Source organism: Harpia harpyja, chromosome 7 (genome assembly GCF_026419915.1).
Source record: "Harpia harpyja isolate bHarHar1 chromosome 7, bHarHar1 primary haplotype, whole genome shotgun sequence".
In the NCBI taxonomy this organism is placed as follows: Eukaryota; Metazoa; Chordata; class Aves; order Accipitriformes; family Accipitridae; genus Harpia; species Harpia harpyja.
In genome coordinates this window covers 57,111,383-57,139,335 of record NC_068946.1, presented here as the reverse complement: position 1 = coordinate 57,139,335, position 27,953 = coordinate 57,111,383, and the positions used below count along the sequence as shown (strand labels likewise).

The 27,953-nt window shown below is 51.8% G+C and overlaps 2 protein-coding genes across 2 annotated transcripts; both read left to right on the top strand.

The window, feature by feature from the left end:
- The first annotated feature begins 85 nt into the window (after positions 1–85).
- On the top strand, positions 86–14,200 carry CYTIP (cytohesin 1 interacting protein). Its single transcript, XM_052793140.1, has 8 exons — positions 86–577; positions 3,770–3,819; positions 4,152–4,206; positions 6,986–7,088; positions 7,221–7,314; positions 7,764–7,833; positions 11,419–11,485; positions 11,988–14,200. Exons 1-8 carry the CDS (start codon positions 422–424, stop codon positions 12,458–12,460), a joined length of 1,068 nt encoding a protein of 355 aa, XP_052649100.1. The 5' UTR covers positions 86–421; the 3' UTR covers positions 12,461–14,200.
- Positions 14,201–20,644: 6,444 nt separating this feature from the next.
- ERMN (ermin) lies at positions 20,645–25,376 on the top strand. The gene is made up of 3 exons (XM_052793323.1): positions 20,645–21,797; positions 22,126–22,212; positions 24,523–25,376. The coding sequence occupies exons 1-3, from the start codon at positions 21,551–21,553 to the stop codon at positions 24,933–24,935; spliced, it is 747 nt and encodes a 248-aa protein (XP_052649283.1). The 5' UTR covers positions 20,645–21,550; the 3' UTR covers positions 24,936–25,376.
- The last annotated feature ends 2,577 nt before the right edge of the window (positions 25,377–27,953 follow it).

Here is a 27,953-nt window from a genome sequence, read left to right as displayed (position 1 = left end):
AAAGAAAGCATTCTTTTCCCGTCTTTGCCAAAAGGTAATCTGAGCAATGCAAGGGATGCCGAGCAAGTCGAAGAACGAACAAGTTGAATTCAGGCAAGCGTCTGAAGCAAGTAGTGCTTTAAGGACAAATTATTGCAGAGAGAAGCAGCTGTTCATGAGAATTGTTGTGTGCGGGAATGGAAAAATTAAGTAGATTTCTTTAATTGCCAAGCCTAATTCTTAACTCTCCTATGAGCACAACACATACCGAGTGCCCTGGTGATCTGCTAGAAGAGATTTATGTAACGCGCACCTAAACCACGGGTCACGTGGCTGGCTTTCCGCTCTCGCACTTTTTGATCGCGGAGGAGCGGGTGTGTTTTAGTTTCCTCAGCCATGCCGCAGCGTTTAGCAATACCCTTTTAAATGCCCTTCCACCGACATGGCTCTAAGAAGGCTCATTCAGCAGAACCATAACGCCAACTTCTTAGGCTTCGGTGCCGGCCCTTCCGAGGGGGAGCAGGCTCTGCCGATGGACAGCAGGAGGATCCAGCACCTGGCCAACACGGTGGGGACGCTGCCCCGCGGGCGCAAGCAGGTACGGGGTAGCTCCTGTGCTCCGGGAGGCTGACGGCTCCGTTCTGCCCGGAGAGCCGCTCGCTGCCCGCGTTTGCAGGGGTGAGCAGAAACGGCCGAGTTTCTGCAAGCGACCGCACAGGTTCACTGCGGCTCCTGATTTCAGGGTGGTGGAAGGATTACGGCCGGGCGCCTTTAGCCTAGGCGGTTGGGGGATTGCAAGGAAATCTTCGCGGCGCCGGCAGCGTGGGAAGCTCCCGAGAGGAGCGAGCAAAGAGGCGTTCTGCCTGTAGGGGCTTGGGCTTATGAAGTGCTTTTGCAGCCGAGATCCTGCCCCAGCTGCGTTTCTTCTCCATTTACAGCAGTGCTGCGAGTCGAAAGAGGCTCTTGCTGTCTGGGTGTTCCTTTAAACTTGCATTTACTTCAGTATAGCGGCCTGGCTGGACTGTCCTTTGTTCTGCAATGCTGACAGAAAGCACCTACCACGAGTTATTTCCATCTGGATTTTGGAGTATTTTTGCTACAACAGCTGGGGCTGGTTGGGCTGTCTCTCTGGTCTGGGCTTTCCCCCCAGCATGGCTCAGAACAGCACATTTCTGCTGTTTGCAACTGGATTCCCACAAAACTCTCTCTTGCTGTTGCTGTAAATTGCCCGCTGAGCGATTCCAGCTTTGGTCTATTTGTCTAGTATGAAGAAGCCTAAATAGAAAATGTTTGAGACACCTTATATTCTGAAATTATCATCAGAAAACTGGTACGTAATATCTGCGCACTTAAGGCTTGGCTTTGTTCAGTAACGGAAACGCACTTAATCCTTTTCTTTGTACAAGTGTGGGGAGAGAAAGGAAAGCCAGAGCCAGACTAATCTGGAGAACGCTGCTGCTGGGTGGCATCCAGCTCCTGCGGCTGTGATGGAGCAGCCCTTTGTGTGGCAATTGCTGCCGGCGCAGGGGGAGGCTGATGGTAATGGCTGTGACGTGGCTGTATCTGTTAAAGATGAATTACAACACGGGCATCAGGCCTGAGGACCGCTCTGCACAGACCGTACCTAATGGTTGCGTGCTGCAGGTGTACGCCTGCCATCAGCTCTTTCACCTGGTGTGCTGTTTATTATTATACGTGTGGTCTCTCCCTCCTCTCCTTTTCTCTCCCCAAGTAAACACATGTTTATAAAGTAGGGGGTTTCTATCAGTGGTCACGCTGTGGCATCAATTTGTACTGCTGAAGCCTGAGACATTTGGCTATACTGACTCCAAACATTTCAGTGATAATGTAATTCCTTATTCGTGGTTCATTTTTATGGGAAGAATCAATGTTTAACACTGATCCTGGCTTTTTCCAGAGACGTCTTCAGGCACAGATCTACCTAGCCTGAGGCAGGGATCCTGGATGCTCGTTGCCATGATCATACATGCATCGTCTCAGAAATGCTATGCAGCCACCACAAGAAACTGCAGGGATAGCTGCCTGCAGTTACCTTAATTTAGCTGTGCTTTCTGCCTTTTCCGACAGCTGTTAAGTTTATAAATGCCCACAGGTTTTTAGGGGAAAAGTACAAAAGAAAGGTGAGGTCTTAGCGTAACAGAGACATGATTTGGGCACTATATAGATGATAGTTACAGTGTTAATGGGTAATTTTGAAGGATCCCCGCTGTTGTAGAGATGCCCTGGTGCTGTGTGCCCGCCAGCCCCTCGTCCTTCCACAAGAGAACAAGTGCCTGTGCCGCCCCGAGGACGGAGCAGCCCAGCCGCAGCCCGTGGCACGGGACGGCCGCACGCCGAGCCGCAGCTCTGCCTGGCCCCCGACTCCCCACAGTGCACCGCGATCGAGCAAGGCGACCCCCAAAGAAGGAATATTCCTTCTCTTATTTGAAAACACAGGGCTACCACATACGTTTGGTGTTGTTTTTTTTTAATTATGCAAAATAAGACAAGAGGATTGTGGACATTGCAAGGACCAGTGGGAGGTCCACCTCTGATGTCCTGTTGGATGCAGGGGTTTTCTTGAGCGGTCATGCCTCTTGTCTTTCTCATTTCTACTGTCCTCAGAAATTACACCTCCAGCAGCTTGGGGAAGAGTTCCCTGCCCCAAGCACTTTTGCCATCAGAAAATTTTCCTTGAGATTCAACTTGAATTTTTCCGCTCATTCTCAGTTTTTTTCACAGCAACATCACCCTAAATAGCACCCTCCTGCCACAGGGTCTTCCAACAGGTATTGCTACAGGGGTCTCCCAGCCAAGTTACTTCTGGTTCCAGACCTCTCTCCCCCTCCGAAGCGGGTGTTTGTGAGTTTATGAAAGCTAATTGTGAAGATGTCAAATTATCACACCTGCGCAAAAAAAGCCTCGTTTTGCTTCATTTTATACTGGCTGGTGGTGGCTCAGCTCTCAATTTTAACTTATTGCAGGGAAGATTGGATAGCTAGCGGGTGGCCAATTTTTTCTAATAAAGTTGGAACAGGTACTGCATTACTGTCTCCAAGCGAGGATGCATAGGCATTTTTCTGGAGGTAAACAACTGAAACAATATTCTGATGTTCTAAGAGTACCCATGTTTGTTTTTTTTTATTTTGGAAATACTCAATTTTATATTTAAAAGGTTTGGAAAAATGAAAAAGCTGAGCTATAACCGGTTTCCAGGGGCTTAATTTCCAACATAATAAAAATAAACATGAATTCCTTCAACAACTGCCTCTTGCAGGTTAATGCAATCCTTCACACCAGAATGTGTCGCAGTTGATACTTGGTCTTGCAGCAATGCCAGTTAAACATTCTCCGCGGGCATTGATATCAGACCTGTTACTGTGTAAAATTACTCTGTAACTCACTTGGAAAGGAACCGTAGGGTGGAGGAAGACTTCTTGGGCAGGAGGGAGCACCTTTTCCAAGCTTTGCAGGGAGCGCTCAGCGCGCCTGGAGGTCGTTGCAGTTGGCTGCTGACTCTCTGCCTGTGCCCGGCTGAGCTCGCCGTCAGCATCTAATAGGTGGCTTTGAACATGATGATGACTTGTCCTGTGTTCTGGACCTAGCTGCTCTTCCTCCTGATCTGAAAGTTTAACTTCTCATTTCACTGAGGGAGAGGCTGCATTGGTGCAAGCTGGTGGTGGGATGCCACCAGCTAGTTTTATTTTTTCTCTAAACTGCGGATTTTAGCCATGTGCCTCAAAGAACCATGAATCTACTGACCCTTTTCCATTCCCATTTCTGGTTACAGCTTGCCTTAGCCAGATCCAGCTCCTTGGGCGACTCCTCCAGGCCCCAAAGGTATGAAGATACTCTTCTACAATCACTGTTATTTACTTATTCTGCATGAAACATGTGTCCTGGGAATCTTCCCATTTAGCAGCCCTAGTAGGGTAAAGGTGCAAGGCAGAGAGTGGTACCCAGCACCTGGGATGTGTGGGTGAAATTGTGACATTTAGTTTGAGTAAGGAAAGAGCAAGCACTACCGCTGCAACGTCTGTGGGAAGGCTTGCTGACACCCTGCTAGCACAGGGAGGGGCAGTGATGGGGACACGATTGTTTTGGTTAGAAATAGAGTGCATGAAGCGTGGCAGTCCGGCATTCATGAGGAATTCTGTGTATTCTTGTTACAGACACCTTGTTGCTATATTAAAAGAAGATAAAGAGACGTTTGGGTTTGAAATCCAGGTAAGACTTAAATGACAAGTTGATTGATTTAAAAATAAAATATGGTGCAAACTCTTAAGCGTCTCATCCTCAAATTTAGGTTAAGACAGCATAGAGCAGAGAATGGTATCTGTCAGTTCCTCGTGAAATTTGAAGAGCTTACAGTAATGATACAGAACTAGGATGCATTTCCAAGGATTTTTTTCATAGTGAAGGTCACAGATGAGAATTTCCAGACTTCTCACAGGTCAGACCATTGAATGTAGGAGAAATCTCATCCAAATCCAAATATGAGGCAATGGCAATGCCTTCTTACCTCCATAAGTGAATAATTTTGGGGGGAATTACATACGAGAATGTTTTCATATAAAAAGAGAGAGATCAAAAAACTCTCTCTCAAAAAAATGCCTTATACTAGCATTTTACTATGTCCTTTAACATATACAGAGACATATGTATTTTTGAAGTGGATGTACAGTATTGGCATGTTTTTTTAATAAATAACTGCTAAGCTTGACTTTTGGGGGGGCTAAATCATATAGGAAGAAATTCTGTTAGATGTAGAAGTCAGTAAATCATCACATAGGAAAACCAGAATCTTATCAGGAGTACCACTAATGGGGGATTTTTGTTCTGTAGATTTTTGTGAGAAGGGTAACTCTTAGATCAGTAGGCCTGCTAAAATCCCGGTTATAAATAAAAAATAATCCCAGGAATAAAAGGATGTAGTTTTGGGAACAGCGGGTTGTGGCAATATCGCAGAGCTCTGCCTGCCGGCAGGACCTGCAGGCAGGACCCTGTTTTGTGAGCCTGTGCCGGCGAGACCCTCCCACGTCACCCCTCTGTTTCAATTCCTGCAGCGGCAGGGCATCTTCAAAGTGCTTGCCTCTATCTGTGCACAAAGGGAAAATACTATTTTCAGTGAAATTAGTGTGTTAGGAAAAGCTTAACTTTTTCAAATTTGGATCTGTGGCTAATGAGCGGGTAAGCGTTCAGCTCGTGAACAGGGGAGAGCTTTCAGTAGGAAGGATAATTGAGTCAATTATTGGGCTTTTGTATAAATTGTCGGGGCAGATTTTCATCATATGTGACATTCTGATTGAAAATAATTGTTCTTGGCACATTTTCTTCCTGAAAGTACATTCAGCGTAAGCACTTCACTAGAAAGTCGGGGCTGTGGAAAGGCAGCATCTGTCTGATACTAAGAACAAGCCATTATTTAGAAGCTGTAATTTCACTACTACAAGTTAAATTTAGGCAAACCAGAATAAGATGATGTGAAACTCTAGGTCTACCATCTGCAGGGAGCTCATGAGAACTGCAGTGATGGCCGAACGCCAGAGCTTCTCGCATGTTACCGCTTCTTCTCCTACTTCTACACTGGCGGACCAGAGCCCGGGGTGAGACGGACGCCGTGCGGCTCCCAAAGTGCCTAGGTGTTTGCAGAGCAGACGCTCCGGTAGCATGTCCCTCCTCTCACTGCAGCCACCTAAAAGTGAGGTGGCTTTTTTTGGAGGTCCCCTCCAAAACCATGGCCCAGCCATCTTCTGCAGTCTGTGAGGACAAGGGACACGAGAGGGAAGTCCACCCTCCTGGTTGGAGTGCTTCTCCTGGGGCCATCCGTCACACCCGGGAGATGTCCGCCTCTCCCAGTGGCTCTGGTGGGGATGTCAAGACACCTCGGTCCAGATGGCTCCGGTTAGGTGTGACGAATCCCATCCTGCTTGAGCTTCTGTTGCTCAAGTTGACCCAATCTTTCAGGTTGGTAGGTGAGACGTACCACTCTGAAACAGGTCAAAAAAAAAAAAAAAAAGGCAAGCGTGACCTGCAGTGGCATGTCCTCCAAGACCCTCATGTTTCACTTGGCGCTCTTAGTTTAGCCAAAAGTTTTACTGTTGGTCTAAGGGCTGAAATCACCACGTTGGTGTGATTTGGCCAGATAAGCTCTGAACTCACCCGGTCTTCATCCCTACTTGTTCCACGCTGACTGAGAAATTTGGGAATCTAACATGAGTTCTTATATCTGGGTTAGATGTGGCTGTCATAGGTTTTCAGGAAGTTCAGCTTCAGTCTTAAGTTTTGGTAGGAAGATGTGGCTGAATACTGATATTTGCATGTAACCAAGAAGACATTTCCTGTCATTGCAAGATCTCGTCAGGTTGCATTGCTTACTTTTGCATTTTTCCAAATACATGTCAGCACTGATAATCACACGATGCATTTATACTTAGAATTGCTTAATGTATATTTAAATGTATAATAAAAAGCACTTTTGAGGACACGTGGGGACGTGTGGATAATGACTTTAAGAGGCCAAAAGAGCAAAAGTAGGTTCAAGTCTTGTTGCTTTTCAGTTCTTATTGCGAACCGATCTATCTGGCAGCACCAGCTGACTTCACACAGCGTTCACAATAAGAGTCAATCACTTGAAAAGCCCAAGTCACACCCTGCCATGCTGTGACTGGGAACATGAAATACTCTTCCAGAAAGCAATCCGCATCCATGCTAACAGATATTCTTGACTCAAGCTCCTGAGTTTTTGATCATAAATAATCAACTTGCTTTAAAGCTAGTTTTTTGCAAAAACAAGGTACAGGCATCTGTCAGGTGTCTGCTGTTCTTTGTCATAAGAATGCAATTTCTAATTGTTAGGTTATAACATTTTGGTGTTCTCACTTGCATGATAATATACCCTGCTCATCACAGCCTTCTCATTTAAAAAATGTGTAAAAAGACTATTAATTTCTAAATTGTTTTCATGGCCTTACTATTGGTAACACTGCCACTTTGGTATTAACAGACTATTAGATTTCCACACCAAAATGATTACTCCCTGGAGGTGTGCACTTGTGTCTGCAAAATTCAAGAAGAAAGTCCTGCCCATCTTTCCGGCCTTCAAACTGGTAACTGTTCATGTTTTTTCCTGCTGTGGGTGGCCTTGTCTTGCTTTTGTCCCAATTACTTTTATTGCAGACCGTGTGGAAGGCGTGCCTGTGCTGCAGATGCTAATTTTCGCCTCTGTGTATGTCTAACAGGCGATATCCTCGCCAGTATCAACGGCGTGAACACGGACGGTTTTAATCACAAGCAAATAGTAGACTTGATAAAGTCTTCAGGGAACTATTTAAGGTAGGCGTTCCTCCTTCAGGTGGTTCTCAGCTTAACAGTCTCTCCCGCTGGAAGCCAAGAAAGCTTCTCGCGCTATCCCGCAGCCCTGCGCTGTCCCGGGGCAGAAATCCCGTGGGTTTGGTTGTGGAGACGCGTGCTCTTACTGCCGGCGAGGGCTTCGGAGGGAGACGGGAGCTCCGGGAAGGTGTCCCGGTGCTGTTCCCCCGCTCCTTTCTCTCCTGCCCCGCGTTTGCTCGTCTCGCACCAGCACCGCCGCCGCTGAGGACGGCCGCGGAGGAGAGGGTTCGGCCGGGCGGGGGGTCCCCGTCCCCGGTCCCCCAGGACCCCGCGGCACCGCGCGCCGCAGTGCGGTGCGACCCGCTGCCGTGAGCTGCGGCGCGGGGTCCGGCAGCCCCGGCCAGCGCTCGGTGCTCCTCGCCGCTTCGGTGCCAACATCCCCTTCTTCACAGGTTAGAGATTGTCAACGGGGCCATGTTTCTGCGGAAAATGGAGCTCGAGACCAAGCTGCAGCTACTGAAGGTAATAGAATTAATTAGTTAAGCCTTTGTCGGACCCGGAGGGCTGTTGTGGATTCATTGCTTAATGGGGGCAGGTGGGTGTCCGCGGGGCTGGGTGTCCTGGCAGGGGGCACAGACCCGTGTGTGCCCTGCCACCAGCATCCCCAGCCGTGGTCCCTGTAGTATTTTCTGTATAACTTTATTGTAGCATTTTCCCCATTTTTTTTTGGTAATATTTTCCCCCACAGTAATTTCTGTAACTCTCTAAATATCTCAATTTCTGTCTGTGTCGAAGCTGTGCCCAGCTGGTAGGCAGTCCTCCCCTGTAAAAACAGAACAGCGTATTTTAACGTACTCTGTATTTAGCAAAAAGGGAAGGCAGGCTTTCACAAGCAGAGCTCAGGCTCATTAGGGCCACCACACTGACGGCACCTCCAACTTGTAGAACTTTGTTCCCCCAGCCGAGTCTGAGGCAGCCAGGCCGGCAGCAGGTTTTTGGGTGCCGGCACCCCGGTGTGCTTCTCCACTCGCCCCGCTGCGGCAAGGGCCAGGGCTTTCCAAAGCTGGGACTCAATCAACCTGAGTGAGGGGTTTTTCCTTATGGCAACTCTATGCCAAAACCCTCTGCACAGGAGTATGGTACTTCAAAAAGTGCATTAAAAATTCATCGGGCTAGAATAAACCTCATGCCAAATGGTTTAGGCTTGCCAGAGCTGAGCAGCAGGGACAGGGTTTGCCATATGTGCCATTGCCTATAAAATATAAGTCCTGCCACGGGGGCGATTTCATGTTTAGTATTTAGCATGTTTAAAACAATGTTTATTTAATTTGGTTTGCGCTGCATTTATGAGAGTACAGCACAGGGCATTGTAATTTGCTGCATGACACTGATGCTGTCGATGATGTAAACGGTACCCGTGGGGGCTGGACGGTGAGGAAAGGAGGGGTTCCTCCCAACCTCCGCTGGTCTGCGGCTGAGGGGGTGCTGAGGGCAGTGCCTGGCTGTACGAGAGGTATCTTGGTCACCATCCCTTCAGCCTAGAAGATGGGCAGGGGTGAGGAGACCAGGGTGAGAACTCCATGAGCTCAGCTTCCCTCCAAGGCTCGCTAAACTGACAGGAGCTATGGAGGATGCTTTTGGACATAGATGGGATGGTTTTAGGCATCGCTCCCCCGCAGCCAGCTGCTATTTTCTCTCTGAAGGAGGTAAAACTGACCAACGGAATGTGAGGGGCTCTCGGCTCTTGGCTGGTGGGAGCAGCTGGGGGAGGTGAGCCTGGAGGCAGCGCTGGTGTTCCCTGAGGGGCTGGGGCTGGGACAAACCCCTGCATGGTCCAGAGTGGTCCAGCGGGGTGGGAGGCGATGGGAGACCGATGCGAGTGCAGGGGCCACACTGGCCTCGCCTGGAGCTGTGCGGGACCACGTCCCTGGTGCCCGAGGCTGGCGGGAGCTGGGGTGGTGGTTGGGGATGCTGAGACCGCCTGGCTAGTCCAGACATGGCGAGAAACGAGCCAGACCCCAGAGCCGGAGAGTTCATTGTGTTAATGAGCACACAGCAGCAGGATGCTTCCATCCCGGCCACAGTCAGTGCTCTATGGCAAGCCGTTCAGTCTGGTCCCTGAGAAATCTGGATGAAATAATTGGTAAAGTAATCAGAAATGGGCCATCCCCCCCCCCCCCCCTTCCCAGGGAAATTATAAAGCCAGAATCTCAAAATCTGCTGTGAAAGGTTCAGTTTCAAGAGCAGAGTTTTTAGATAACAGTTGTTTCCCAGAAGTGCCAAACCTCTGCAACGAGCGTCATTACAGAGTAAAATATGGGTGTGTGCCTGGCCCTGCGCTCTCATACCAGTGTGGCTGCAGTGGAAAGAACCTAATTCTGTTTATAACTCTGATGCCTTACTGAAGGGTGTGCTCAGTCGCTGCAAAACCTTGTAACCACAGTGAGACGGCACCGTGCCCGCGAGCGCTAAACATCACAGGTTTGGCCGTGCAGTCGCACAAGCGTGTCCTGCCCTCGGGATGCAGCAGCCAGCAGAGCAGCCCGCGCGAGGCACTGCAGCGGGGACACGCACCCCGCTGCGCCCACCGCCGCCGTGCCGGTGGAACGGGCATCCAGCCGCGAGTGGATACCCGCCGCGTGCATCAGTTATCTCGACAGTCCCGCTGCTATTATCAGTTTAATCTGAGGGGAGAAACCCTGACTAGGAGGTGGTTGCTCTTTTGGTTGGGTCCGGATGGGGAAAACCTTTGGGCGACTCCCCAGCACCTCTTGCATACAATTTCCTAGGTTTAGCTGAATTGTGAACTTCTAAAAACTGCCCTATTCAACATTGCATAGACAATGTTGTAAGAGCAGACTTCTCCGGGCTAATTCTCCTTAAAAGCTGTCATTGCTCCCGTTTTGCAGGTGAGCCTGTTCTAGAGTTGTAGCAATGGCAGCTGGGGGGAAGCTGGAGCCCCCCGTACCTCTGACTTGGCGAAGGCTGCCCAGCGCCTGCCAGACCTGATGCACCAGCGCTCTGTCTGCCTCGTCGTGTCCAAATCTGCTAGGAAGTGATTCAGTGAGAAGAGCAGCTGGGAAAAGGCTTGTTTCCCGGTGTCCTTGTAAATCGTTCCTGCTCAGTGCATTGAGGGACCCCCAGGAAAAGCCTCCGTGCCACCCCCTCCTCCTGCTGCTGGGGGGCTGCCTGGCCTCCGTGGGGTGCCGGGGGCTTGCCGTGCCGGTGCTGCCCGCAGGGATCCCGGTGCCTCACCACCCTGCAGCCAGGCCGTGGTTTTCATTTGGTATTTCATTTTGTGGCTGATTTTTCCGAAATGTTGAAAAGAGGAAAAATGTGAATGCAATAACAGGATTGCCTGCGCAAGCTTAGTCTGGTCAGTTTGGGTGCAGAAGTGTGTGATTTGCCAGCCTGCCCGGCTGCATGTCTGAGGTGCACCAGGTTCATGCAGATTACTGGGGAAGTGCCTGCTGCAGCTATCTTCAGGCAGGGGCTCGCCTGTTTTGTTTGGTTTTTTTTTTTTTTTTTTTAACTCAACTATGCAAAAGTTTGGTTTTACACCACAAGCTGACCTGCACCAGAGGGAAAGAAAACTGTAGCTTAGCGTTGGATGGCGTGTAGCACTTAGAGGTTGTAAGGATGCACAGGGCAGCGTGTTCTTAACACGGGGTGTGGGATGGTTAGCTGTGCCTTCCCCATGCCGCGCTGCCGGACCCAGGAACGAGGAGCGGAGTGCCCGGAGTGCCCGTTCCCAGCTGGTGGGCTCCGGAGCTGCGGAGGGCTGGAGGAGGGCAGCCTGCGGGCTGCTGAGGAGAGCTGGCATCGTCGTTGCTGGCTGAAGGCAGGCAGCACGCTCTCCAGATGTCAGGCTGCTGCTTTTCAAATCAGACGCGTACGGTACCCCAGCCAAAGCACCCAGGGCATGAGTGGACTTGTGCTTTCCGGAAGAAATTTGCTAAACTCCGGGAAAATTGTCTCAGCAAAAAGAGGGACATACAAGTGCTTCCTGTAGGTGACCTGTACTTTCTAGACAGACTGTTTTCTTGACAAGTGTTCTATGCTTCTGTGAAAGTATATGAGTGACAGAGCCCTCTTTCTCCTCCACAGCAAACTCTGCAGCAGAAATGGGTGGAGTTGCGCTCTCTGCTCTTACAGGAACAGCGCTTGCTGCACGGTACGTCCTCGTTTCCGGGTAGGAAACCGCAGTGCTGCTGAGTCCTTCTGCGGAAACGCTGTCTGATCAGAAAAAAGCAATTCTTTAATCTGATTTTCATTTGCTTGCTTTGTCTCCTGTTAATGAAGGCGTGGGGCTGGCCCTGGGAAAGCTTTTTTCCTGGGAGTGATGAATTTGGGTGCTGCTTGACCAATGCAGACCAAAGGCTCTTTTGCATGAGTACTAGGAAAGGAGCTGATGTAGGTTGCAAAGTTTTTTTCCATTCTTATTTTGGACTTATCAGGGGAGAGTTTTGTTTGGTTGGTTTTTTTAGTGGGTTGCCCAGGGAGCAGCTTTGATTCTGCATGTGGGGGAAGGCAGGGGCAGAGAGCACCCCAAAGCGGGAAACAGCTTCCCCCGAGGGGAAGGGGCTGCTCCCTGCCCTGAGACGCCAAGGGTGTCCTGCCCTCCAGCCTTGAGCCGACGCCGGTAAATAATGCTCCCCTTCGGTTTCTGCTTCCAGGGGAGGTGAACGACAACGCTCTGCTGGGCGCGCTGGAGCTGGAAGAGTCCAGCTTGCCTGGTGGGTGCAGCACGCCGGGACCCCTCTTCCCGACGAAGCCTCGCTTCTCCAGCGAGAGCAGCTCCCGCAGCCGGCTGAGCTCGATGACCGTGGACAGCGAGGACAGCTTCTACCAGAGCGGAGCCTTTGAGGATTCGGCCGCAGAGAGCCTGAGCCGCCAGTCGAGCGTGGATGATGACTGCTTCTTCCCCAGGGACGGGGACGGCGCTGCCGGGAGGTCCTCCCTGCGGAGGAACCGCAGCATCAGCCTGGCCAGCAGCGGGTCCATGTCCCCGCTCTGGGAGGGGAGCAGCTTCACCAGTAGTTTTGGGACCCTCCCGCGGAAAAGCAGGAGATCCAGTGTCCGAAAGCATCTTTTGAAATTCATTCCAGGCCTTCACCGGGCGGTGGAAGAGGAAGAAAGTCGGGTCTGATGTCGCACGTGTCGCCCTTGATGTCTGGGGCTCTGCCCGCGGGACAGCTGCGTGGCCTGGGACCAAGGGCAGCAGCTCACCCAGAGGCACGCAACGAGCGAAGCGTGGTGGCACTGCACGGCGGTCCTCCAGACAACAGTACTGACGCGATTTAAAAAGCTCTGGGTTGTTTGATTATTTCAATTTTTAATCAGAGCACACGGTGGACCTCTTCATTAATGTGAAAAATGACTAACTCCGAAATGTGAAGAGCCTTTGCAGAACTTCCTCAGCATACTTTAGTGTTAATAACAGTTTTTAACTGAATGCAGAAGTGATAGCTATTTATTTCCTGTTACCGAAGTCATAGTCTTCCAAAGAAGGTCTTTAATAAAGCAAGTGCTTCTACTAAAACCAGTGACAGAGTCCCGTTAGAAAGAAGATGGAGCCCAGAGCGTACAGCAGAGAGAGACCCTGGGCAGTAGCGTTTTGAAACGAAGGGCAGAGATTTACCTGTGGTTTGCGGTGGGTCATTTACATGGGTGTGCTGGAGCGGGCCAGGAGCGCACTTGCCAACTCCCCCGGCACGTGCGTGGCCGTGGTCAGGATCCGTGCCGGCCGTTTCACTGCGGGGCTGCCTGCGCCGGTTCCCGCTGCCGGTGCAATGCCCTGAGCCGCTGCTGCTGCTCGAGGACGTGCACGCTCGATATGTGTGTCAGAAAAAGAAAGGGTGAACTCCACAATCCACTTCCCAGTCTCCAAAGGAGGGATCAGTTCCCCTGGTGAGTCGTGATGACAGCATCAATAGACAGATTTACAAAGTAAACGCTGGCTGCCATCACTTTTGCATCTCTCAGCAGCCATCATATAAACCCTGCAATAACCTGGTTTATCAGTGGTGACCTGACCAGCTGCAATCTCTGCTGCTAGCCGATATCCCACGTCCTGCCAAACCTGTCCTATTCCAGGGGATTTGGAGTAGAAAGGACCCTCCTGAGCATGCACGCAGCCTCGGGCTCTTCTGCTGTGCCAGTGCACGGGAAGCCGTGGGGGTCCGTGCGCTCCTGCCCCGAGCAGCTCCGTGTGTCCGGAGCGGGGTGCGCCGGTCACCATGCTCCCGTGTGGGCTCCTGTGTCAAATGCAGGAGGAGCACGATGGAGAGCACCGGCAGCTTTTCTCTGCAGTGCCTGCCAGCCTCGCTAGAAACAGCGTTTTCTGCACGGTGTCAGCTCGGCCAGTCACCGGAGTGCTGGGGTCTCACCGCACCCCCGGAATTTTACCAGGTTTGAGAAAATACTCGTCCTCTTACAATGATGTAACTATATAGCTCAGATCGATCTGACCTCTTTAAGGCGAGAGGAGTAAAGGCAGAGGATTGTCCCGCCGGGACAAGCAGGACTGTTCTGCGCCGGGGAGCGGTGGCAGGTCGCGCTCTGGGGACCTCCGAGGAGGGCTGTGCCTGGGACCCGGTCCCTCTGCGGTCCTGGGGGCTGCGGGACATGCCCCTTGGGCTGGTGTTCCCACAGCTGGTTGGCAGGAAGATCATTAAATGTTTGCGTTTCTTCAGGAGCAGAGACTTCAGGCAGTAAGATTAACTTGATAGCTTATACAAAGTGATTTAATACATATGGGTGTAGATGTGATGAAAAAGAGAAATTTTATTTCCCTCTCAGGTAACACAGAAATAGGCTGTTTGTTTAGCCCAAGCAACCTGATTATGCTTTTCAAATACAACTGGAAGAAATTTAAATATAATTTAAATACCTTGTGTGACTCATTTGTCTTTTGACCAAGCAGACCATGCGGTTGTTTACCATTCAGATACTGCTGTGGCAGGATTTCCTGCTCTTTACAGAAACCTCAGGCTAAACCCAATGGCTTCCCTCTGAGATGAACCCCAAATAAAAACAACCTGTTCCCAATACTCCTCTAATTAATGAACGTTGCTAAGCCAGCAGAATCTGTACTGGCATCTGTAATTTCTCTTAAAAGGATTAAGTAGATGGTAAAATGGCAAGTCTCTGGGGGAGCTGGAGGGCAGTCAGGAGAGCAGCTCGCGAGGTTTTCTGCGTACGGGAATGATGTTCTGTCCGCACTGCTGAGCCGAACACCTGCAGTGCAGCCCGTGGGTCCCTCTGCCGTCAGCTCCTGCCCCAGCCCCTGGGCGCAGAGGTGGGCTTTGGTCTGACACCTGCACGGAGCCAAAGCTGACCTGTCAGCCCAGGCTGGGGCAGCTCAGGTGCTGGTCTGGGCTCTGCAGCTCATTGCTAGACATCGAGTTTTTTGCCTGTGATTTGCTGTCTCAAGATAGGGTTTTACTTTTCTTTGCCAATAACACCAGCTGAAAGGAGAAAAAAAAAAGTAGAGGTTATTACTATTTGGATAAACTGTGGAGTTCAAGGCAGTTATACGGGTGTCCGAAAGCAACTGTGGGCACGATAACCAGAAAATCTGGTGAAGGTTGTCGTGGTGCCCCAACGAGACCAAACAGCTCCAGCACTTCGAAAGGGACCTTAAACTCAGTCACAGGTTGCAGTTAGGACCCTTGGCTCCGGCTGCCAGACTGACAGCCGAGGGAAGAGCGGTGTCCATCACCAGCTCGCTTGCAGAAGCATGTGGATGTTTCCACCCAGTCTAAGTCTGGCATGTTGCTGGACGTGGCTGCGGGTGGCCGGCGGTGCCTTCCTCCTCAGGATTGGGAGCACTCCTCTCTCTTCCTGGCCAAGGAGTATTTGGACCCACGACTGTGGCATGCATTTGTGTCAGAAGACAAAATATTCGTAGCCCGACGTGTCTGACCGGAGGGTTGAAGGTTTGCCCACCGGTGCTACGGACTCTTTCACTTGGGTGAAAATCAGTGCACGCCCAAAGCCAGGCCAGAGCTCTTTGCCTTGGCGAGTGTGGGCTGACTGATTTGCAGAGACTGATAAAAACATGTCAGCCTGACCAGGGCCTGCTCCGCTTTTCCCCCTACAGCTCCTGAATTAAAGTTTCCTTTTGCCTTCGTTGCAGCTGGTTTATAGAGACCCGGTGGCAGAGGTGGGACTGGACAGGGTGCCTTGGTCACAGCCTACATCCTCCACCTGGTTTTATGGAGGGGGAAAAAACCAGGTATGAACTCTACTCCCCAAGGCTGCGTCTCTGGTGGAAATTAGTGCAGCTTTATGGTCCAAAGCAGTGATTCCTTTTGGTACGGAAGTTAATTTGACATGACTTGGGAGACAGATGCTTGCTTTTAGCATGGAAAGGCTGAATGAGCCTGGACACCCAACAAGCTTAAGAAAGGCCAAATAAACGATGCTCTTCCAACGGCGGCGAGAGCATGGTTTGGTTGCTACAAGACGACAACCTGACGTGTTCACGGCCACGATCAAAAACAGGATGTGGGTGACAGGCGGGCTCCGCGGGGCCGCTGCAGCGGGCGTCGAGATCAGCGGTGCCCCAGCCTTCCGAGGGGAGGAAGGAGCTCATGGGCAAAGGAACTAGCTCGGAGAGCAGGACGAACGATAAAACTCTTTCAACGTGGCATTTCTCCTTGCGGAGAGCAATCTGGGAGGTTCCCTGCTCTGCCTCCCGGGAGTCGGGGCGGGAGAAGGCTGTGCGTACGGGCAACGCTGTGTGGTGATGCCGTGGTTCACGGGGCTGGGGCTCCGAGCGATGTGTGTGGAAGGTGCTCTGGGCCGTCAGCAGAGGAGTTGTTCTCACTGATTGTGGGGTCATTGAAGGGTTTGCTTGGTTTCCTAACAGGCAAGGGATTACCTTTTCTCTTCTTATCCCCTGTGGATAAAGAGGGCAACGCGAGTTTACCGCAGAAGTGTGGCTGCTCTGAAGAATGCAATTCCTTTTTCAACTTAAAACTTAATTTGCTGAATGCTACTGAGCCTGACCTCGTAAGGGTTCTTAACCGCTTAACCGGGTCTTGCCCAGTGCCCAGATCTAGGCAACCCCTCCCTGAACTCAAGACGCTGCATCAAATATGGGCAAGGCACCGTCATGGCACTCAGCCCCTGGGTTAGCAGCAAACAAGCAGAAAACCCACTTGAGGCGAGGGGAGTATTTGGGTCCTAAATCTTTCAGCTTGATTTAGCGCAGCACGGAGCGGGCTGAGCCTCCTCCAGTGCAAGGGCTGGCAAAACCTATTTGCTTTAGCAGCACGGCCTCACGGGGCTGGCTTGGCACCGGCAAAGGGGCAGGCGTGATGCGGGGGGATGCTCGGTTGCTCCTGGGATGCAGGCATGGTCCCTCTGCTAAACGCCCTGCTGTTTTGCCAGCACTGATCGTGGGCATCGCAGCCATGTTTTCCAAGGGCCTAGAAGTGCCTCTCCTGCTGCCCCGAGACCGATTCACCTCGTTCATGCTGGCTTGCAGCTCTCCAGCCAGACTTTCACTTTTTTTATGGCCTTTGCAGTATCTCGGGGGGTTTTTTTGCTGGGCTCTCTTGGCCTGTAATTTCTACTGCGGAAGTTTTTTTCCACAAAACCATGAAACAGGTTGTGGCTTCTGCTTGGAACATTTCAAATCCAGTGGAAAATCGTTCTGGCTTCAACGCTGTACTAGCCTGCAAAAACTCTCCCCTCGCAGATTAAAAGTCCAGCCCTGGAAGCTGCTGAAATGCGTTAGGAGTTCCTGCGTTTCTCTGTCTGACCCGTGTTTCTGCATTTGCTGGGTTTTGCTGCATTTCAGTAGTGCTCAGAGCAGGCAGCTATCCTTTCAGTGCCCACTTTTGTGCATGCTTTTCAGGGATGGCTGTGTTTCTGCAATTCTGCTCTGCTGATTTCTGCTTTTGTACCCGACATTTCCTTTCTCATGCAGCTGTTTTAGAAATTTTCGTATGTAGCAGCTGGTTGCACCCAGCTTTCATAGCATTGAAAAGAAGATCACCAAACGTAGTTGTCACGGGTGACTGAGTTTGTCCTGCCTGCCACTGCAAGGCAAAAGGGAAGTACACCTTATACATTTATAAAGCCAAGAATTTATTGCTATGCTCCCAGCACAGACCTTTTGTTTTGTTACAACAGTAACCTGCTTGTTACTGCTGTCTGCATAAAACTACGGTTGTGCCACACACAGATAAGCAAAAGTAAAGCAAACTCACCATAGGCACCCGGTCAGTCACAGAAATCCCTGTCGCAGCTAGACCGAGCCGGCAAAGCCCGGACAGAGCCCGTCCGACCAGCCCCAGCGCTGAGGCCTTGCAAACTTGGTGCAAAGCTGATGGCCTGTGACAAGGGACGGCAATGCCAGGCTGCTGCCGTTAGCAATGCTGGGCTGCACGGGTGGGAAATGCCTCGGTGGCACCCACGGGCAGGCGGGGACAGGAGCTTCTCCAGCGCAGACCGAAGTGTCCGGGAGAGCAGGGCTATTCCGGCGATGCTCTGCTCGGGGAAAGCTCCGCACCCTGAGTTGTTTTCGTACAGTTTGGCTCTTTCAGTGCAGACTTTCTCTTTTTTTAAAGCTTAAAGAGGCAGAAATCACACCACCTCAGGTTTGTGCAAATGAAATGTTTTCCTAGCCTTGAGAGGTGGTTTTGCCCAGCTCTGTTTATAAATAGCTGCCTGCGGTGGGAGGAACCTGCAGCTACTTTTTCCTTTTCCCAAGTCCAGCTATGAACTCTGCCTGCTTAAAAATACCGCTGGGGAAGCTGCAGCATCCTAGCAGCTTCCAGGCTCTCAGTCACCGCGATGATCTGGGGGTGACGGGCAGCCCCTCAGCTCCTGGGGACAGTCTGGGGAGAACAACCTGTGCGGGCAAATGCCTTCAAACAGGCAGGAGCTGCTCTCCCCTCATCAGTGAACCCTTCGGGCTCCTTGCACAGTGTTTGCCAGGAAGAAAGCAACAGCTGCCTATTTTTAACACTGTCAAAACTTGAATTACTCTGCGTGTGCCCATGGTTTGTAACTAGCATGCCCTTGCTGCATCACTCTGGCATGTATTCCTGTTTTCCAGAGGAAACACACTGCTTCTCCCACAGCTCCCCTCCGAAGCCAAGCATGGCCAGCGGGAGCGTCGGGGCAGCAGCAGCATCCCGGCCCCGAGGACGTGCGAGGGCTGGCTGGTGCCTGACATAGCTCTGCCGGGGGGGACGCCCATGTTTCTGCCTTTCCTTTCATTCCTCCGCTGGGTGAAAAGTTAAAATTCTGACGCTTTCTCTAGAAGAGGAATCCCAAGGTATGTTTTTTTCATAAACATAAGGTATTTATCTTGCTGACAAAATGGAAATGATTGACTGTAGTTTGTTGGCATGATCCACAGGAGTTTTCCTCTGGGTGTCCAGGTGAAATGTAATTCCTCCTGGCTGTGTGCCGTGGTGGGAACGTTTGTCTCCATTGCCACCACGCTGGGCTTTCGGGTGGCACTGCATCTCCCATGGTGACCCCGTGTTATGTGGCTTCTGCTCTAGAGCTGCTCCGGTGCCCGTGCTGCCCCGGGCAGCCAGGTGTGTGCACGAGCTGCTCCTGGAAACCTGTCACCGGAGCAGAAATTGGGGAGCAGAGAGTTAATGACAGAGGAGCCGACGGAGCTCTGCAAACACCCTGCAAACACCTTGCCATGGCAGCCTCTTCCTATTTCTGGAATGAATTGGAATTGCTGTGGCTCTAATGATTCACCTCACCGACTTTCAAATCCCTGTTGTGCCCCAACGCCTCTGAAATCCCAGGTGCTATATCTGAAATTTTAGCAAAGGATAGCTCAAATGGAAACTTCCTGCGTTAAAGGTCACACGGAAAATGATTTATAATAGATTCATGCAAATTGTGCTTCGACCACAAGGTGCTCATTTGGGAAAGTGTGAATTTTCGAGAATTGGTTGTGTAACCAATAGATGGCACCAGGAAATGCCTAAAATTGTTTCAGTATCTTTTTGCAATCAAGAAGTATCTTTTTGCAATCAAGAAGTCAGGCAGGCAGGTTCCTGGGGAGATGGGGACAGGACCTGTCCCCTTCCCTGTCCCTGTGGGAGCTGATGTGGCTCCCGGGTCAGCAGGGCTCCCTGTTGTCGAGCCTGGTGCCATATTTTCAGCTTCGGGTTATTTCAAATTTGAAGCCTGGCTGCTAGTTTGCCCCGCGCTCGAGCTCTGGTGCAGGATTTGTGCTGGCTGCGACGACCGGGGTGCGGTGCCCGACCCGGGGCGGCCGTGGCCCCTCGTCCCTGTGCGACGGCCGCGTCCCCGCTCTGCCCTCGTGTCCGCCGCCGGGTCAGTGAGGAGCCGTACCGGTCCGTGCGGGGCCGGCGGGGGGCACAAAGCGAGACGTGACGGTGCGGATGGGCAGCGCGGGCGTCCGGCTGCGTCTCAGCTGATGCGCCCTGGGTCGGCGCTGCCGCCGTCGCCTGCAGCTCAGCGGTCTCACAGGTACCTTTACGGCACAGCCCCGAGCTGACGGTGCAGCAGGGATGCTCGGGTAAGTCCCAGCCGTGAAAACTTCTTCAGCGGTGTTTCCACATGGAGGGGAAGTCTGGGGACAGGACCTGTCAAATGAGAAATCACCTGCAGGGCCCTCTGGATTATCCCAGGGATATGGAGATAGCTTGATAAGCATAGAAAGTAACTTTCTCCTCTCCAGGCACTACCCCGGGCCGGGTGCCCAGCCTCTCCTCCTGAGGGCACCTACCGCTGCGTGTTGTCAACTTACTTTCAAGCCTCACCATCCTTTTTTCTTGGACAAATTTTTCCAGCATAGGCTTGATTTTTATAAATCAATTACACCAAACTAGTTGTCGTAACAACGATGAAAAGTTGTTGATTTAAAGATGCAAGCTCACAGATGAACAAGACCAGTGGAAAGGTTTTGGGTCCATTTCTAATCAAGGTCTGAACTCGACAAGAGGATTTGCAAATCCCAAAGCCCAAAGATGTAAAAAATGTTGTATTGTACGAACACAACAAGTCATTCACAGCAGGAGATTACAGTCTTATGTAAACCTGGCTTCGGGCACCAGGGTTGAGAAGAGTTCAGCTACGGTCAGAAAATGCCCCGGTGCTGCTCGGGCAATCCTCCTGCTTCCCTCTGTAAAATGTTCCCCTCTCGCTCCTCCTAGCTTTAGGTCCGACTGATAATTACTGGTGTAAGTGCTAATCTCATCCCATGCCCCTTTGATATTCCTTTAAAGAGAGTTTCTGCTGCTGCGGCCAGAAGCTGCTGCTGCAAAAGGGGCTTGTGCTGTGGGTGGGGAAGGGGAAGCTCCGCACCGACCTGCCTTGGGCGCTGGGGGGGTCCCGCCGGGGTGTCAGCAGGCAGCAAGCGCCCCGTCGCCCGGCTGGCTCGGGCTCGGGGACCTCGGCTCACGTCTCGTCCCAAAGCGTCGCTTTGGCTCGTGCTTTTGGTGTCCATCTTCCAGTTCTGTCCCTGAGGGCCGAGCCCTTGAGACGCGTTTCACTGAGCAGGTAGCTGCAGATGCTCGGCATCTGGCAGGATGCGGCCCCGGCCGGGCGAGGGCTGTGCGGCCGAGGAGCGTGGCGTCGCGCCGTGTGCAGGGCATGTGCCCTTCCCACCGGCCGGTTCGTTCCCTGACAAGCGCAAAATGCGTTCATTGTCCGGGCAGCGGCACGGCGAGGTTTATCGGCACACAAGCCCGATGGGGAATGTTAAGCGGGTTAGGTGGCAGCAGCGCTATGGAAGGTGGTCACCCTCCCGGGATTAGAGGTCGGAACAATCGTCGTCCCTGTGACCAGGCGGAGACACAAAGAGCCATTGTGCCGAGAGGACAAAATCTCTGTTTATTACCGCGGGGCTGACATGCTGAAAGACCCGCTCTCCATGCCAGCACAAAAGCTTCCTTGCTTCAGATTGTTTGTTTATGTAAATTAAAATGGTGCATTTAATTATGCAACGGGACGAGCCTCAGCAACAAGCGAGGTGCTGATTGGATCGCCCCGTGGCCAGAGCCCGCCGGCAAGCCCTCGGCACATCTGATGGTGCGACCGCGGACCCTGCTCTGCCGCAGCGCCCGCGGGAGAGGAGACGCGCCTTGACCGTTCGCGCAGGGGAACAAAATCCCCGGGGGAGAAGGGGCGAGGAGTAGCGCTCCCCACCCCGGGGTGCAGGAGCGGGGGCCCCGGAGGTGCGCGGCCCCGGTCGGCGGGCACGGCACGGCACGGCACGGCCCTAAGCATGACAGAAGAAGTCCCAGCGGCGTCCGGCATGCCCGAGTGCAACGGGAGCGTACCCCCGGAGAAGGGCCCACTCCAGGTCATCGGCGTCATCGATGAAATAGCAAAATCTGTCGGGACGGTTCCTTACGTGAATGCAGAAACGAGCCCTGATGCTCCACCTGCAAAAGAAAATCGGGAGGAAAACAGAAATTTGTTGGCAGAGGACATAGTTCCTGGGGATTTTGATGGAGGGAAGCAATGCGAAGGTAAAGTATGAGGCTGCCTTTCTTTAAGTGCTTGGAAAGAAAAACTCTATTATTTTATGTATAGCCTTATGAATAATGGCGTGTACTATGTCTGTTAGTCAAAATTCCTAACCTATGGTAGTTGTAACAATGACTCAGAGTAATTCAGATTTAGGGACGAATTTGAGCTAGCAGTTACACAGGATGTGATGAAAAGTATGTAACTAAAGAAACAAGCAATTTTTTTAATCAGCTCTGAAAATCTGCTGCCAATCTGCAACTGTTAAAACCTAATTATCATCACTAACTGCTCCATCAGTCCATTTCTTGTGCTTTGTATTTCCTAAAGAAAAGCAAGAGGAAAACGATGGGACACTACAGCAGGGATCAGCTGATATCCAGGACGCAGGGACCGACGGCCAGGACTCAGAGGAAGGTAATGGAAAATGCTGTGTGATGTGAGGTTTTCCTGAAGCATAGCAATGAGTAGCCTTCAAAGACAATCACATACAGGTGGTTATTATTTTTTTTTTTTCATTCGGTCAGACCCTTATATTCTGGAGAGCAGTGACTCATTTCTCATCCATAGAGTTGCTGCACCTTAGAAAACACGGCTGGTATCTTTCTTCCTGAGGTTTGCATGAATCTCTGTGACTGTGGGGTATCGAAGCACCGTGGGGTCTTTGACCAGGAGGTCTCCAACAGCCTTGTGAGGCTGGGAGGTGCTTTATCTTCTGCTCCATGCAGGGGAGCTCGGAGGATAACCTTGGGAGGCTGTCAGTCAAAAATGTGTAGCCTCAAAACCCAAACTCTTTTCCTGCCTGATTCACCAAGTGTCTAAATCCCCCTGATGCCCAAGCATCTAGCAGAAAATTGCTCTCCTAAACGTCTGCTCCTGGGTGTCTCTCTACTCACTCCTGGTGAAAATGGTAAAAATCAGTTGGAGCCAAGGCTGGACCTCGCACCTGCCTCCTGCGGTGAGCGGGGCTGCAGGGGTGCGCTCGCTGCCCGTGCCCAGCAGCAAGTTAAAATATATTGCATATATATACACACATAGATGAACTTATTTAATTATACTATGCAAAACGCAGCCACTCCTCCAGAAAGGAGTATTTTATTGAGTATTATTAAAGGAGGAAAGCTATGTCTCTCCATGGGTGGGCTTTTGGCATTGCTGCCCTTCCACGTTTCCCACCCACGGGCTCTTGCCCAGCTCGTTGGTTTTGGCAGCAGTGGGAGAAGGGATGGCTGGGCTGTGGGCTGCTAATGATGTTTTCCCCACCACCAACCGGGACCACGGCAGGGGCACAGGGCTGGTGGCTCTGCCCCACTCCCCAGCACCCGGCCGTGCTGGGTCCCTCCTATCATTTACACATCCATTTGGCCGCAGTAAGTTGGTATTTTCTATATGTCAGCTGCCACATAAATATGAAACCCCTCTTTGGAGAAGAGCAGATTAACAACCCAGAGTAGCTGTCGCAGTCCCAGCAAAGCTAGTGCCGTCGAACATAGCTCTAAAAGATGTATGGGCCATGCCCTGTAAACAGAAACTTTGCTTTGATTAAGAAAAGGAAAAAAAATATATGAACATTAGTCATGGGCAAAATAATATTTCATAGCAACTGCATAGGTTGTGAGGAGGTGAATCACGATGGAGGCTTTCCCACTTGGAGCTGACATCCATGCTCCAGCTGTGTTGCTTTATGAGTGCACAATAAAACCTATTAAATGATCTTGCACAGCCCCCCCACGGTCGTCGTCCCCCCCAGCCACAAGCACTTTATCTCTAAATTGCAGGCAGCTTTTTAGTACCTAACCAATTTAGTCTAATTAATACTCAGGACCCCACAGGCAAAATGTTGAATAGGCCATTTGTTGTGACACTGAAGCATCATTTAACGCAGAGACACGCCAACCAGGACAAATAGGAGATAGCTGTCTCAGCCTGGCTGGCCACCTCCGAAGGAGGGACGGGTCCCAGGAGGGCTGTGCCAGGGTCCTGCTGCATCCCCGGCACAGCCGGGCGCTGGGTGCAGGATGGGTCCCTCCCTCCCTCCCTTCTTGCCCCGCACGGCGGGCAGAGCCGGCACGGAGCACCGAGCCGTGGGGAGACGGGACCCTCTGGTCCCATGGTGGGATCTGTCCCGCGGGGAGGGGGGCAGCAGCTCCGGAATGGGGAGTTTGGCTAATTGAGTCCAGCACCCGCCCAAGGCGATAACCAGAGAGCTTTGGGAATGCCGTTTGGAAAGGCACCACAGCAGGGCCCTGCAGTAGGATGCTTGCCAGCCGTGGATCCGAGAGGGCAGGAGCAGATCTGGTGCGTGCAGGGAGGCAGTGCCTCTGGTCCTGGGGCGCAGGGGGGATGCTGTGCCCCTCTTCCCTCCTCGAGGCTCGACCACTGGCATCTGCATCGCCTCTCCTTTTAAAGGAGGGTAGCGGGGTGGGCTCCGTGGGAAAGGTGGTACAAAAGAGATGGGTGTTAAAAAAACGCAAGGGCAGGTGGCCTTAAGGAATGAGTCTGAGAATGTACGAAGCCTTTCTAAAGCACACGCGAGCATCCGTGGTGATGGGGGTTCAGCCTGGAGATGTGGGTCTCTCCTCGCCGGGCAGTCTCTGGAGGATGGGTGTCTCGGTGGCAGGAGCTGGTAGGTCACCAAGAGCGATGCTACATTAAGAGCATGTGTGACGGGGGCATGAAGGCGATGCTGAGCCCGTCCTCACCCACACTCCCTCTGTGTTGCTGCAGGGCCAGGAGGCGAGGGGATGCCTGCGGGCAGCGGGGAGCGAGAGCTGGGGACGGCGGCCAGCCCCGGCGGGGAGGTGGCGGAGACCCTCACGGCCAGCGCCGACGGGAGAGGGAATGCAGCCGAGGAGGAGGAGGAGGATACTGAAGAGGATGAAGTTCAGGTGATCGAAATCAAGAACAGCAGCGAGGAGCCCCATCCCAAGCAGCAAGACAGCGACAAGGAGGCATCTCCCGCGACCAGCCCCGGCTGCAACTCCCAGGTGGAGAAACCGGGGGAGCAGCCCAGCCTGGGGAAGAAAAATGATATCTCCAGACACAGCTATTCCAGATACAACACAATCTCCTACCGGAGGATTAGAAAAGGAAACACCAAACAGCGAATTGATGAATTTGAATCCATGATGCACTTATAAACTGAGGTGGAGAGTTGCTTAACAAGCCAAGCGTTCACTCTGGTTTTTGTTTTTCTTTTTTGTTTCCCCCAAGACCTGTCTCTTCACACAATGTGAGGTCACTGTTTTTTTCCTTTTTGTATATGATTTCATAATACACTGTGAAAATTTAACATCTTCGCTTTGACAGCGGGCAGAGGCATCCATAGCGCAGGAAAATAAATAATCAGTTTGCTAAATATAATACCATTTGATTTAAAGTTTATCCTCTTATTTTCTGTCCAACTTTTGTAACCATATTCAAACAATAGGATGTCTTGAACTGGCTGGGGCTTCTCTAGCTGCCGACACACACGTGACCCATGCCGTCAGCCGTGCTGGTAATGAGTTGGCAGCGCAGCAGCTCAGTGACACTGGCCAGGGCAGTGTGAATAATAAAAGAGACGACTGTTTGCAACCGCAGCGCGCTCTGTTTTGCCGTCCGTGCGTGCTGGCATCTCATGGTGCACTGACAGCCGCCTCCTGCTAGCGACCATCCATTTCCACCTTGTGCTGGTGGGATGGAGGGCTATTTGCATTCGTGGGTAGATGCTGATGTGCAGGAACTAAAAAAAAAAAGATGGGAGGGCATCGAGGCCCCTGTTCCCTCGCTGCCATCCCTAACACGTCCCGCGGGTAGCTGGATTCCCCGCACAGCGCTGCGGTCAGCACCAGGTAGGATCGGTACCACCCGCTGGCCCCTGCCTGTCGGGGTGAGAGCAGTCAGCGTGGACGTCTTTAGACACCACGTCGCCTGCCCACCGCACAGCCTTCCAGCCTGCCCGTTCTGGGTGCTAGCCTGAAACCACAGGTGCAGCCGGCCCAGATCGCTGCCGGCGACAGCCCAGCTCCTCTTCCCCACCGCCTTCCCTCCTCGCTGCTGCAGCCCCCCAGCCCCGATGCCGTGGACGCCCATCCAGCCCGGGGGTGGCCGTCCCGTTCGGCTGCCGGCAGCGCCGACGGTGGTGGCTGGCCGTGGAGGGCAGCGGCTTACACGCTGCCTGCAGTGCGCGGCACGTGCTTCGGTGTTCACCCGGCAAAACCAGCCACTACCAGAAACCTGTCTTTTCTGAATGCCGACAGTTTAGAATCTCTTACGTGTCTTCTCAATTCTCATGCTAAGTTTAGACGCAAATTTTTAAAGATTTTTTTGTTTTTTTGTCAAAGCCAGGCAAGTTTTATGCATAATTTGTTTTTGTGTCATCTGAACACAACTTTCTCCATTTTTAAAAACCTTTGTGTAACTACAGTATTGTTGATGCAGTCTTGTTTTAGCTATTTTACAGCCAGATTTGTCTTGAGTTGGGACTAAGCTTTGCAAATGTCATCCCAGAAAGCATCTGGGAAAGTTGAGAGCAGCTGACAAAGGGAGAGGAGGTAAGAACAAAGTTAGACTCTGACTTCAGCTGCAGTGGCCTCCTTCAGCCGTAAGCGCTTTTTTAAGGATCAGTTTTACATCTCCAGCAGCACTGAATATCGTTTTGACTTTTCTTGTTCTACATAAAGGCAATTATTTATTGGCAACGTGAAAATAATAAATGGCAATTCTGTATTGTACAAACCAGACACAGCCCTCATTGTGCTATTCAGACTTGTTTATTTGCTCTTTGGTTTGTGGAAGTTCAGAGCTTTGCTTGTATGAACTTATACTGTGGGTTTGTTTCCCTGCTGACAGCTGCCCCCCCCATCGCCCCTCTCGCAGCGGTTCCTCTAAGAGCAGCACATTTCTCTTAAAGATGTGACCATCGCCTGGGCTTTCGGTGACTGGCAGAGGTTGAGGGTGGCAAAGCGCTGCTCCGAGCTGACCAGCCTCAGCTTCAAGTATCTGCATGCCCACCGACCACTGACTGCCTCCCCGCCACGCCGTCCAGCCCGATCTGCACTTCAGAATGCCGGTAACAAATTTGCTTTACTGCAATTAAATAATGCAATAGGGAAGAAAACAACAAAACCCCAAAGCGAAACAAAAACCAGAGATAAAGTGAGCAACTTTGTGCATTGCTGAGAATCTGGAGTTTTTAAGGCATTATATTGCGGTAAGGCTGGGGGCTGACGGGCAGTATCTGCCCGTGCCCATCGGATCACCAGGACACGCGTGTGCTTGTGCCCGGCTCTGGAAACACCAGATGCGAACACCCGGCTCGTGCTGATGACACAGCTGGCTTTCAGCAGCATGAGAGGCCGGGAAAAGCCGTCCGTACCGCAGCAAAAGGCACGGGCTGCTGTAGCAGGTAGTCGTTGAAGAGGTTGGAGGGATCAGCAGTGGGGCTGAGCGAGGGAAAGTCCCAGAACAGCGCAGACACCTGATGGGATGCAAAGCCAAACACTTCCCCATGCTCTCCCGGGGTGAGGAGAGCGGTGGCAGGAGAGGCAGCAGCGTTGCGTGGCCAGACTGTTTGCTGTCACGATTCCCATCTCCTCCAGGGAATCGTCTGGCCGAGCCCTCAGCGCCCGGGCACGAGGATCAAGCCTTTTGCTGGCCAGCCGGACACCCTCGGGCTCCCTCACATGGATGCACGGGCTGGCTGGGCCCCGTGCTCACTTTAGCAAAAGGCAGAATTTTTTTTCTCCTTTCATCATATGCCTGTCTGTAGCAGTTTTTAACATTTGGCTTATACCCCAGGTGACAGTTAAAATACAGTTTCCAGACTTCTTGGGCAAGTGCAGGGATGAGATGCTTGGTGTACTGACTGTGGGCTCAGGTTCCAGCTAAGTGTGGAGTCTCGCTGAGACTGTAAAGAAACTTGGACTAGTTTTTTACCTTCCTTGGAAAGCAGTGTTTGCTCAGCTGAGAACAGCAGCTCCCTCTCTTGCTTTCCTTGGTAGCTGGAAAAATAAAATTGAAAGTCCTGGGATGCTCTAGGGACCTGAGGGCCTTTCCTACAAACACACCGCCTCTTGCCCAACCCTCAGGGTGGGTGGGTGCGATATGGGAATCAAGGGGTGTACAGGCAATAAACAGGCAGAAACCGTGGCTTGCGCTCTGCCGCGGTGTGCTCG